General features: G+C 39.2%; 1 protein-coding gene across 1 annotated transcript in view; it reads left to right on the top strand.

Annotated features, from left to right (window-relative positions):
• The window catches only part of SLC9A4 (solute carrier family 9 member A4), a 61,479-nt gene extending 53,839 nt beyond the window's left edge, over nt 1-7,640 (top strand). Inside the window, exons 9-12 of the mRNA XM_056127690.1 lie at nt 250-346; nt 2,678-2,809; nt 3,482-3,569; nt 7,234-7,640. Of these exons, the coding sequence (XP_055983665.1) occupies nt 250-346; nt 2,678-2,809; nt 3,482-3,569; nt 7,234-7,589 (673 nt within the window). The 3' untranslated portion in view covers nt 7,590-7,640. The remainder of the gene's footprint in view (nt 1-249; nt 347-2,677; nt 2,810-3,481; nt 3,570-7,233) is intronic.
• The last annotated feature ends 6,240 nt before the right edge of the window (nt 7,641-13,880 follow it).

Genomic DNA, 13,880 nt, shown 5'->3' with positions numbered 1-13,880 from the left:
TTTGCCTTGCATTCCATTTGGTCCCCTGAGTACCACTGGGAGTAAATTCTCAGTGCAGAATGAGGAGTAATCCCTGAGCATCAACCCTCCAAAAAAGAGACATACATACTGACATTTCATATGAATTTTCTTAAATTGTGAGGTTTATGTAAATACAAGGATTTGGGAATGTAGAACTTAAGCATATTGATCCTCTTGTGTCATTCTTGACAAGGTTGAAGAATAATGCTTGACTTTTCTGTTTCCCAGGGCCCAACGAATACAAAGAATCAAAAGGCTTTCCCCAGAAGATGTGGAGTCCATGAGGGAAATTCTGACACATAACATGTACCAAGTCCGACAAAGGGTATGCATAAACTACCAGATATGTCCCAAATGCCTGTATTTGGAACCAGCCCCTCAGTAAAGTATTCTTGCTTATATTATGTTCTCTAGTACAGTCTTCTTGCTGAAGAATTTTTCATGTCTTAGTCTGAAGAACAGGGAGCTTACTGATATGTTTCTGCTACCAAGTTGGAATCTACGGTGTATAAAGAAGTGCAAATCCAATTGTTGACCCTAGGGGTCAGGCTGTCCTAGTCCAGCAGTCTAGTGCTTTCCAGAACCAGCAGGTCTCTTCTGCCTCTCTCCAGAGGTCAATTGTGGAGTGTGCAAGAAGATGACACCAAGATGTCTATCAATGGCTAGATATTGAGAACTAGTTGTCTAATTCTTAGGTAAGCATATTAAAACTGTAATGCCAAAGGCTTAAATAAAAGGAGATATATTAGGTATATTATTTTTCTTTTTTGTAAAAAGGTATACAGTCTATATCAGCACTTGAGAGCTGACCCAAAGTACAGAGTAAGATCATTTCCGGAGGCAGGTTACATTCTTCTGAAACTCTGATTTAGTAAATTTTATTTAACCTTACATCCACTAAGAGTATTTTTTTCCCAAGTGTGAGCATTCAGTAGACGAGAGAGATAGTACAGGATATAAGGTATTTTCCTTGCATGTAACCAAACCTGGTTTGATCACCAGCTCTGCACATTGTCCCTCAACTACTTCTAGGAGTGATCTCTGAGCACAGAGCCAGGGGTAAACTCTGAGCACTCTTGGGTTTGACCTAACCTCTCCAATTTCTACTGACCCCTCAAAAGTGGGTGGGTTCAATTGTTCCCCACCAATTCTGTTTTCAGATGGAATTTTAAAAAAAGTAATCTAGTTAAGTCATGTAGGTAAAAAGACCTCAAGTTCAAATAGAATCTGCTGAAGTTAGGAAAGCTGATTAATCTGACTTATTGAAGGTTACAAAACCAACTCAAGTCAAAAACTTAGGTCTTCTAACCATTCACCAGCGTTCCTTCCATGTCTTGAGACTTCTTTAAGCCAGTGAAAGGTTTCAACTTCCGGGTTCAGAAATGTTTGTGAAATGCTTTGCAACTGCTGACAGACTAGAAGTAATCATCAGTCACAGCACACTTAAAAGAAATGTGACAGCTTTCAAATCATTCCAAGTGAAACAGTTTCAGTAAGACTATCACTTTCTGCCTTTGATAAATAGCATCGAGTTTCCTGGTTTGTAGAGTGGCAGCTAGTTTAGTAAAAGTCACAGTCACAGTCACAAACAGACTTACATGGAAATGCATATGCTAAAACACAAGTGAAGCACCAGAAACCACCAAGAAGACTCTGGTCCTAGAGCTTTCCTCTCCTGACAGGAAATTTATCCTTGTCATGTACCAACCAAACAAGGGTCTATGTATAAATTAATGACAAAGTTTAATCTCTTTTGCACTTTTTATTAAATAATGAGAAATTTAATAGTAATAAGAGTTAGCATTTTCTTTTCATAACAAGGATTACCTTGTGCATACCATGGAGGCATCGTCCCCACTTGTCCAAGACTTGTCTCAGATTCCTTCTGATCCTCTCACTTTATTTCTCTTCACAATGTATCAGAAAACTTCATTCTTCTTTGGTATCAAATTTCTAGCTTTGTTCCAGTGGTAAATTCTGACTCCCCGTTAAGTTATTTCATGTCAGAAATAACTGCTGACATGTTCTCTTCCTGGAGGAATATCCTTGCATATTTCAAGATTCAGCTCAGTGCAGTGCACCTTTGAAGACCAAAATTCTAATGAATATGTTTAAATTCTGTAATATCAGGTACATAGAGCCTTGGATATGTTGCTGCTGAATTGAATAATGAAAGATCTATTAACCAGGAAGTGTCCTGATACTATAATTTAATGGGATCTACTGGCCAATGAGTTAGAGTATTTGCTAGTGAACTCTGAATGGAAAAAAAAAAAAACGAGGCGGGGGCGGGGGGGGGGAGGAGAAAATCTTCCACTATGGTGTTTTGCAGGCAATGTGTCCAAGCACTGATGATCTATGACATAGGACAGGTATCTTAGAAAAAGACCACTAGGGAGCAAGTGGAAAAGCTCAGATGGAGGACTTTGCTCTGCCTTTCTGAGGCAGTAGTGCCACGACAGATCTGTCCTGATGTGGGGTGGGGGGAAATCTGTTAAAGACCTCTTTCAAGGGTTCCAGTCTGTCTTTCTATAATTGAGGGAAGTGCTCAGATGATCTCTGATAGCCAAGTACTCCAGCACTTTTAATTCGTGAGCTTTTTATGGCCTTGCATGGGTACTGCTCCTGTATATTTGACATTACGTTCTTTCTACAGACACTGTCTTACAACAAATACAATCTCAAGCCACAAACAAGTGAGAAGCAAGCGAAAGAGATTCTGATTCGACGCCAGAACACTTTACGAGAGAGTATGAGGAAGGGCCACAGCTTGCCATGGGGAAAGCCGGTAAGATGGACCAGGCCAGAGATGGTTTACTCAGTTTCCCACTATCTCCATATAAATAAAGGCTGGTTTCTGGCCAAAAACAAAACTAAGAGAGGGTGCAGGACAATGCCAAAGCCAGTCATTGAGTTTGGGATCTTAGAAATCAGAGACATTTTTCCATGGGGTATGTGGCAGCAAACTGTTTTCAGGTTGGTTATAAATGAAGACTGTTTCTAGGCTAAGTCTAAACCAGACTCTGGTGGACAGGAACAGAGAATTCTGTGGAAATTCCATGTACTATGCAAGTGGTTTGTAGAAAGTTTCTCACACAGGCAAGTATGTTCTCGCCATAAGTCTTGGGTCACAACCTCCTATAAGTTATCCTGCATTGCATTATTGGGGCCACATCAAATCAATCTTCCTGAGACTTCTGGATGGCAGAGAGATCTGGAGTGAGCCGAATCTGAGAGGAACTGTAGGAGCAATTTTTTAGCTAATGATTTATTCTGTCAAAAGAGGTAAAGAAAGTATATGCATAAAACATTCACTTTGTTTAAATAAAAGTAACTGAAAATCTGAAATCTGAACAAGATATTGCCCTGTTGGTCTGTGTCCTTCACTCATTTAAATGTCTTGTCATGTTATGAATTACCGCAGCTGACTTTGCTTCTTATTTCTACTTGTTACTCACAGACTGGTCCCAAAAACATCCGCTACCTCTCCTTCCCCTATAGTAACCCTCAGTCAGCAAGAAGAGATGAGAGAATTGCTGAATTCACAGGTAACTTTAAAAAAATTTTAATTGAATCACAATGAGATACTTAGTTACAAAGTTGTTCATGATTGAATTTTAGTCATATAATGTTCTAACACCCATTCCTTCACAAATGTACATTTCCCACCTCCAATGTCTCCAAATTCCTTCTATATCGCCATTTCTCCTGCCTGTTTCCATGGTAGGCTCTCTCTCTCTCTCTCTCTCTCTCTCTCTCTCTCTCTCTCTCTCTCTCTCTCTCTCTCTTCTCTTTTTCCCCTTTTGGGCACTATGCTTTGCAATACAGATTTTGAAAGTTTATCATACCCCTTTACTACTTTCAACACTCAGTTCTTGTCCAGAGTGATCATTTCTATTATTGTTATGTTGGTCGGTCTCTTCTCTATACTAACTGCCCTTCTCACAGGTAACTTTAAGAACAAACCTTAAAAAAAACTTCAAATTTTTATCCATTATTCTTAATGGGTTTAAAAGAATATTCAGGGTTAGACTGAGGTAGACTTTAATGTGTGTCTGGGCACACTTTTTCGCCAAACTTGCCCTCTTTCTGTGCCAGGACAGTTCGGGAATGGCCACGGGTTTAAAGAAGAGAAAATAGTGAGCATGTTCCTCCTACGAGAGGAACTAGCTAACATGGCTGTCACCTGGAGATCACATTCCTTCCTCATCCAATTCCTTGTCTTCTGGTGCCTGGAGATTGCTTATTCCAACTGTTGCAATAAGCTTATTTGGTGTTGTATACAGGGCTTACTTGTTGCTGTAGCAGAGACCTCCTCTCAGGGCACTTCTGTGCCCCAAGACTTCTTACAAACCACGTGATTTGAGACAAATGAAAATATTCGGTAGGTGGCATTTCAATGATGTCATTCCAAGTGTAGTTGTATTTAATCATTAAAAGTAAAGTTGTCGAAAATGTTTAAGTTTTACAGCACAAACTTAGCATGTGCTAAAGGCCCTGAGCATTATCACTGGTGCTAAATAATGTGATCTGTATTTGAAAAGAAACAAGCTAACAAATAAACAACTCCCCAAGGGTTTCTGCCATGCCTAATGAAAACAAACCCTGAACTATGGTCTTAAAATCATGAACTGAAAATACTAAGTTGTGGTAGGGTGGTGGGAAAAGGACCTTGGGATAATGGGGGAAGAGAACGTAACATGGAGTGAGGCATTCTATGCAGCAGTACTGTAAGTATAAAACAATAAAATCAGTATTGTGGTAAACTACAATGCCTCTAATAAAAAAAAATCAAACAAAATCTGGGACTGGATGGAGTATACAGTATAGCATGGAAGGCAGTTATCTTGCACAAGACTGACCTGGGTTCAATCCCTGGCATCCCATATGGCCCCTCGAGCTCAACCAGGAGTGAAGACCCCAAAAAGCAAATCTTATCCTTCATATATTTTGCCTCTACAAAACAAATGGGAGTGGAAAAGGGTTCCTGGATATCTATTTGAATTTCACCATTTAGATTCTTCCCTTTCCAACAGAAATAGTTTCCCTGTTTCTTTTTCACCCCTGTCTAAAAAACTAAGGTGCTGGTTCAGGTAGAAAATAACAAAACCCAATATTCATATTTTACTGCAGAGGTCTCCGTTGAGTGCTCCCTGGAAATGCCCTATCTGGGTGCTGATCAAGAGAAAGATCGTACAAATGGGCAAAGCTCAGGTCCCTCTTCCTTTCTTCTTCCTCCTTCCACGTTTCAGTCAACTTTTCCTCATATTTTGGACAGATTTAGTGAATTAAGTTGGGTGAACCTTCAAGTCAATTGTCCAATCCTATTCCTAGCTCTTTAAACTCACTTGTCAATTAACAAGAAAATAAGACTTGACTCTCTTTGCTGTCAGGAGGGTAAGCTCATAAAGGTTGGCAAGAAACCGGAAGGCTTTTGGGGGTGGGGGGATGGTAATAGAAAGGTATAACTTGAGGGTAGAAGCATTAGGCCATTGTTATCCTAGGTAATGTTTCCAGGACCAGAGTATAGGGGGAACTCTGGTCCCAGGCCAGATCCTGAAACACAAATTAAAGGGAAGTGGCTAACAAAATAGGCAACTATTTTAATGTTATCTTTATTCAAAGCAGTTGGTTCTCTCTATCACTGCACCACCTCCAACTTCCACACTGCCTTATAAGAATACTTTAGTCAAAAATAAATAAATAAATAAATAAATAAATAAAGTCAGAGATTAAAAAAATTAAGAAGGAAAAAAATGAATACTTTAGTCACATTATTAAAAGATATAATTCAATAGGGTATTTTAAAGTTTCTGACATCACGCACATTTTAAATGCATTTTTATTAAACTAAAACTTTGGGCACATTAGTTCTACTTGTGAAGTTTTTTATTTCAATTTTTTTGGTCACACCTGGCGATTCACAGGGGCTATTCCTGGCTCTGCACTCAGGAATTACCTCTGGCAGTGCTCAGGGAACCATATGGGATGCTGGGAATCAAACCTGGGTCGGCCGGGTGCAAGGCAAATGCCTTGCCGGCTGTGCTATAGCTCCAGCCCCGCTTTATTTCAATTTTTAAAAAATATTTTGCTTTTTTGTTTTGGGGAGTAAGTAGTAAATGGGGTAGGGGAAGTGGGGAGAGGCACGAAACCCAGCTCTTAAAGTTAAATATAGAGGCCTAAAAATACTCAAATTCTTGTGGGTACATTTAAAGGTATGATAAAGGCATAAGGTGAAACTTTGAGGAAATAAGACAAAGGAAAATATTCCTTTGAAGAGAAGTGAAAAAAACAGTGTCCTGGTCACAGATTAGGTCATCTAGAGAAGATATGCTATAGTTAACTAATGATTTTCCTCAACTCCTTTTTTCTTTCATTTCCTTCTTTACTTATTAAATGAGTATCATAATGGTATTCATTTCAAAAGCTTGTTATATAGATTAAAAGGCAAATAAGTTAAGTGTTAAGTGATCAACTCAATGACAGGCAAATAATTTTTAGTGAATAGGTGTTACTATTATTATCATCCTCATTTTCATGTCCCAACCACAATCTGCTCACTCTCATATCTTCTTTGATAGGAGATCATCTATCTAGGTTTCCTACTAAACACTACGTTTTTGCTGTGGTGAAATATGTTCTCTGTAGCTTCAAACCTGGCTATTTTGATGTAAAGAGAAGGATAATCAGTTTTAATGCTTTTAGATAAATACTAATTAAAACTAAAACTAAAAGAAAAACTAACCAGGTGCTTATCACAATACCATGTGACATTTGTTTTAGCGTTGGTCTTAACAACATAAAGTATCTTTGTGGACCAATGCCCACAGTGAATTGGTACTACCTTACTTACTCAGAGGCGCAGTTTCTTTTCTGTACCCTCTTTGAAACAGAAACATCAAGCCATTAAGATAGTTGAGTCTGGGACTGAAGTGATAGTAGGTAGGACTCTTGTCTTGTAAGCAGCCATTCTGGGTTGAATCCTCAACAACTCTAAGGGTTCCTGAATCCTGCCAGGAGTGAGTTCTGATCACCATGTGGTGTGACCCCAAAACTAACTAACTAACTAAATAAATAAATAAATAAAGTTGAGTCTAAGAGTTGGAACCTCAGAAGGCAGACAACTTCATTCTGAGCTCTTGCTGTCTTGGTATAAAGTTCTGACTCTCATCTCAAACCATGTTATTTCTTTTCCTTGTCATGTTTCCTTAGATAATGAAAGCAGTGATTCAGAATTATTGTCCATTATGTTCAACCCACACTCTCGGACAGAGTCACATCAAGTAAATCAACTGACACAAGAAATCATTCCAATGAAGAGTTTACACAGAAGAGAGAAACCACCCAACTTTGGCTATCGAAGAAATGCAAGCCTGGAAGAACATGTTGCAGGAGGTAGAAGGGTGGCTATAAGGCCCAGACCACTCTTTCATGCAGTAAGTGAGGAGTATGAGTCTGGAGAGGAAAGTGAGGAAGACACCTCTGCAACTCGGTCAAGATGGTCTGCTGAGCACAGACACATCAGGGACCATCACAAGTCCCACAGCCCTTTGCTCCAGAGAAAATAGTTTTCTGATCCACAAGGCTGTGTATTTTCCAGAGTTCATCTTCCTAGTGAGGCAAAAGACTTTTCAGAGCTTTTCAAAAGAGAGCCCTTGAATTCACTGTTTTGGGAACTCTTAGGTATGTTTATGTAAGAGGCCAGGTAATATTTTGGAGCATTAGTGACAAGCTTGCACACTGCCCAAATTCTTTGTAGATGAACTTCTGTGAGTTATCATCTTTAGGAATAATTCACTAAGAATTTCTGATTAACCATATAATTAATTGATATATAAATTTAATTAATCAATAATTTACCTTTACTGTGTGTGCAACTCAAAATCAAGTTATTATTTGGGGGAGAGTCTTAGAAATGTCCTGAACTAATCCCCAGTGTTTGTGAATAAGACCACTTTGCTTAAGACTCTACAGGAAGTCTTTGACTCAACAAATGATTCTCCTCTATCCTGTGTGAAAACACTGATTTTGATCATCATTATGTAATTGTATATATCTGAGAGATAAAATTTGTCATATCATTGCTATACTCCTCAGGAACAATGCAAGATAGACTCATATATACTATGGAATTAATCTGTGAACAAAAGTCTTTTTAATGATTGGGTTATTTAAAAAAATTTTAAAAATAAGCAATAAACAGGCATCAATAGCAGTGACTTAAATAAAGAGTATTTATTAGATGTGTATTGTAGGATTTGATATTTCCCCCTAGGCTTTGAAACTACTTCACAATTTATTTTTTCATTTTCATCTGGCCCAAACTTGACCTTGAATTTTACACTCTAGCTCACCAACTTTGCTAGAAGGCCATAATTCTTTCTCCCTTTCTATCCTTCTTCCTTTTTAATCTCTTCTGGGAACCCGCAGATTAACACATTCTTCGCCCTTTTCCCCAGTGCTATTTTATGTGCCAAAGAACTGATCTAAAATAGTCCATTAGACAAAATGTTTTTCTAGTTGCTCTTTTTAAAATCCCTATCCCCAACTGATTTAACCCAATGCATCTTAAAAGATTCTTTTCTGATGTATGTGTTTTCCCTGAGCATCCTCCACCCAGATCCTCCAAATTCCAGTAGGCAGGGGTCACACCCACCAACTGGCCTCTGGCGCCATGTAATCCCATCAGCGGCCAAAACTCAGAGACTATAAAACCCAGCTCCCGGAAGAGAACAGCGCAGAGTCTCCTGCCCCCGCGCCTGGCTGAACTCACCGGGGCCCCTTGGAGGGGAGCGGGTTGAGTGTGCCTCCCTGCCCCGACCAGGGCTCCGGCAGCCGAAGACCTCCAGAACCAGCCACCACCATGCTGAGACCACTCTCCACATGCATGAAGGTACCGGCAAAGGAACAAAGGCATGCAGGTCCCGGGGCTGAGATCTCCAAGCCTGCTCAGATTGGGGCTGAGCATCCTCCACTCAGATCCTCCAAATTCCAGTAGGCAGGTGTCACACCCACCAACTGGCCCCCTGGCACCGTGTAATCCCATCAGCGGCCAAGACTCAGAGACTATAAAACCCAGCTCCCAGAACTGCGCGGCCGCATTTGCGGCTGCGCGACATCTTATTATGACATCTTATTATCTCATTCCTACTTTGGACAAACTGGCAGGCTACCAAATGTAACCTGCCCACATGGCAGAGTCTGGCAAACTCCCCGTGGCATACCCAATATGCCAAATACCAGTAACAATGATGGATCTCATTCTCCTAACTCTGAAAGAGCCTTGAATATGACACTCTTTTTAAAAATCTCAGGGCTAGGACGAAGGAGATGTTACTGGGGCCTGCTCAAGGCAATCGATGAATAACATGATGGTTGTGACCATGTGATCGTGTTTTCCCTAAACCTGTTCTGATCCTCTGAAATAAAATTGACCAAATGATCCCCTTCATCATTAAGTGAACCCCATACCACTTCTGTCTCAGAACTCAACCAGAAGGCAGGGAGGCAGGGAAGATTGCTTGGTTTATTTAAAATTTGATCTACTTATTAATTGGCATCACCCTCTTTTTGTTTGTGACTTTGATCAGTTACCCTCTTAGATATTCTAGTGCACTGCACATACTAAACTATAAAAGTGTATGTGAGAAAGAATTTGAAAGCTAAAAAGGATCTTAAAGGGAATGCCAGACATTTATAGTCCAGATAACAACAACAACAAAAAAAAAAAAAACACAGGATTTTGAAATGTTACCTGATGCTGCTTCAGAGTCAGCTTACCCAAAAGATGGTGACTTGTCCTCTGCTACCCTCTATGATGACTTTACCTGAAAAGAATCATATGATTTTTCCCACATTGATACCTTGCTAGCAACATTCACACTCATGTCCCCACTGTCGCAATGGTAGAGAAATGGTATATCAGATGTGAACACTTTTATTCTCTCTGAATCTGGACTATAAGGTCATATTGAAGTTTCTGAAATATTTTGATTTTAATAAAAACTTTACTATTAAATAACAGTAACTAGTTTAAAGAGAACTGAATTGAGGCCAGAGCCTTGCACGAGGCCAACAAGGGTTCAATCCTCAGCACTACATATGGTCCCCTAAGCCAGCCAGGAGTGATTCCTGATTGCAGAGCCAGGATTAACCCCTGAGCACCACTGAGTATGGCCCCAACACCGAATAATAAAAATTTCAAAAGAGATAACCTAGTTGTAAAATGCAGAGCTCTCCTTATACTTTTTAATTTACTTAAACAAACAAGCAGTCAAAGTCATGGAATTTAAAAAAAAAGTGTCCCTCGAGACTAGAGGCAGTGAGTCATAATCCTCAAGCTGTAGAGAGTAACTGAGAGACAAAGAAGGATCACAGAAGATACCTTTCCAAAGCCACCTACATCATCGTTGGTTCTTGAGAAAGAGAAATGTAACCATATCCCTGCCTGAACTCGACATAACACAAATCCAAATTGCAAAGGGTTCCTTCTAGAATGGTCAGGATCATTTCCAAACATCTGTTATTCTCAGAGTCACTGGTAACATTTGGGGTTGTTGGCATTTAAGCATGGGAACTTGCCCCTTAAATTGCTAGATGCCAAAAAGGAGTGTTTCCCAGAGGTTATTAAAATAGACACTGGCCAGTCTGCCCAAGTATGGAAAATGGCCCTGGACCTCCCGCTTGAAAGACAGGGGAGGGTGAAGCTGCTGGTAGCTTAGATAGACTTAGAGAGCTTATGGTGGACAGGGCCTCTTTGTTTCAAAATGCAAAGTGATCTGCTCTTCATTCCATCAGCTGCTACCCACTTGCAGGGTTGGTTGAGAGTGGCTGGGGAATGCGCTTGGGTTTCACATATGGAGTTTTTCCAATAAACACCAAGCAATACAGCAGAACATGTTTGCCTTGAGTGTTCAGGAAGATCTGGTTCTTTTTCTCTGTTTCTAGGGAATGGCCTTTCTGGGGTCAGGTCCACTGAACATTCCATTTTCTAAGCTGTGACAAGATTTGTCTTTTCATCTTCAACACCAAATGCTGGACATAGAAGCCAGAAAATATTAATCTCCCTCTGTATATCTTTTGTTTTGCTTTTTACTTTCTCAAATCTGTTCGTATGGCTAGTGTGATGGACCTTGGGTGAATTCTGAAGTTCAGTAGAGTCTTTTTTTCATTTATCTTGCACAATTACTTTCCACACAAAGGTTTTGCATTCTCTCTACTGTTTATAAAATAGTAAATGTGGTCTAGAGAAAATGACTTACACATCATCCCTAGGACTACTAAAAGAAGGATTGGCTGGAGAAAGGACCAGGTCATAAAGAAGAAGTTCTGATGCATGCAGGGCATACTATTATGCTTCTTTCCTGATTTTCTCTCTCAAATAGGCTGTATACTTTTGGGCTTCTCTTCTCTTTTAAAAATTATGAGGTAGACTTGGGATTACCAGCTGAAGTCAGAAATAAAACTACCATTCCTGTTAAGAGATATGTACTATGGCAGGTACATGACAGGTCTTCAGGTCTTCAGCGTAGAAAGTTGGTTTTAGCCTGTAGGCTTGAATGCCATCCAACCAGACTCCAAAATAAATGTTCATCATTCACATGCCGGACAGTCCTACAATTATTGTAACCTTTTTTAATCAATGTAATTCTGAACTCATACTCTTAAGTCAAACACTTCTTGTAGCTATGGAATCTTGAGCAAATTCATTATCTTCTCAAGATCAAAAATTTGCTAAATAAATAAATAAGATAATAATTCACCTACCTACTGGAATGATCACGGAATTACATGACACATGAAAATTCTGAGTTTAATATTTATTTATAGGTAAAAGCTTTATCACTAATCGCATAATGATTTTGACTAAAATACTTGTTCTCAGGAGAAAAGACATAAATTTACTTGATTATATAAATTATAATTAATAGACACCTGAGAGTTTTATGAACAGCAGAGTAACAAAATAGAGGATATTGGGTTGAGATGGAGAGAGGTGGAAGAGTGGATGGAACAGCCACAGACAACCTGGAGGAATATAATCTTGAGTAACAAGGATGCTGATCAACTATATCTCCACCATTCATTGACGACAGAGATAAGATATGGATATAAGGATCCAGGTTTTTCATATAGTTTATGTATTTCTGCCATTATCCCCATTTATTGCATTTTCCTACTTGTGATAATTACCTGGATGTACTATTTTAATCATGGTTTATTCCCAAAGAAACAATAAATTTTCCCCAAAGGAATGATATGCAGAGGCATTAAAGATCTGTCTCTGTTTATCACAGAAAGGAAAACTTTATAAAGAAGAAAAAAATTTTCTCTTAAGTGGGGAACATTGTATGGAGTTTAATTCCCCAGCTGGTAATTTCTTTATATATCTCTCTCTCACCATTAAAGTGATTCTTCCCTTAGCTTATAAATATTAACGAGAAATAAGTTTTGGAGTATATTTCATATAAAATAGTTTCTAATATATTTCATAACTTTTCAAAATTAGGAATTAGGAAAAATAAACATGTTTAAATAAAGTTAGTTAAAATGTTTGGTGTTCTCTAAAGTTTTTTTCCATTTTTTTGCAATTTTTTATATATTTTATTTTCATAAAAGTAGTTTACAATAGTACATTACAGATATATTCAAACACCAATCCCACCACCAAGTACCTTCCCACCACAATAAAAGGGAAGTGTGTGAAGGTTGTTGTATTACATTTGGAGCCAATTAAGCCCTTATATAAGAGAATATAAGCAAGTATGTTAAAACCAAACAAATGGTTACTGCTTTTGGTATGTAAGTGGGTTAGAGTATGAGGTCACATGACCTCAAATGCAGCCACGTGCTCCAGGATATTCTGTGTCCCTCTCTTCCGAGAGCTTTGGTTTATAAGTCTCTGGATCTTGGCCATTGATGAGATTACATGGTGCCGGGGGCAGTTTGTTGGTGTGACTGCCTAGCTACTGGAAAACCGCTCATTGGAGGGTGTGGAGAGTGGCTTGATCATGGCAGTGGTTGGGTTCTGGAGGTTTTCAGCTGCTGGGGCTCTGCTTGGGGTGTGGAGGGAGACTCAACCTGCATCCCTCCAAGGTGCCCTGATGAAGATACTCTGGCATGGGGTCAGGACATTCTGCCTGTCTAAAATTTTTGCAAATATATTTTATACACACACACATGAAGTCTTAAAAAATGGGGATTACTTATAGTTTTGCTTTCTGACTAAACTCCGCTAAGCTTCTAATTTATAAGTCCTCCTGAAAACAAACAATGGTGCATACAAATGGCTTCCTTTTAGAATATCATTGTCACTGTCAGTGACCTAGTTCCTTGATTTATTCACGCGGGCGCTAATAAGATCTCCATTCCTCCCAGCCCTGAGATTTTAGCAACCTCTCCTTACTCGTAATGATAATGACTGGAGGCTCTTTCAGGGTCAGGTGAATGAGACCCGTTATCATTACTATTTTTGGCATATAGAATATGCCATGGGGAGCTTACCAGGCTATGTCCGTGCAGGTGGGATACTCTCAGTTGCTTGCCAGGATTTCTGATATCACGATCACGACCATCCTGTTATTTGTCGATTGCGTCGAGCAGGCCCCAGTAAAGTCTCCTTTGTCCTAGCCCTGAGATTTTTAAAAAAGTGCCATATTCAAGGTTCTTTCAGATATATATATATGTATTTCTCTATGATTTGTTGCCTAATGCCTGAACCCTATCAATAGGGTGTTTTAATTATGGAAATGGGTAGGAAGTAGAATATCAGGTACTGATAATTGCTAATTGAACCATAAACCAAGAGACTATCAAAGAGATGACAGCACCAATACTAGTCACTTCTATGGTTAAATGGC

The sequence above is a fragment of the Sorex fumeus genome, unplaced genomic scaffold (genome assembly GCF_029834395.1).
Source record: "Sorex fumeus unplaced genomic scaffold, SorFum_2.1 ptg000006l, whole genome shotgun sequence".
NCBI classification, from domain to species: Eukaryota; Metazoa; Chordata; class Mammalia; order Eulipotyphla; family Soricidae; genus Sorex; species Sorex fumeus.
This window is presented reverse-complemented; position numbering and strand designations above follow the sequence as displayed.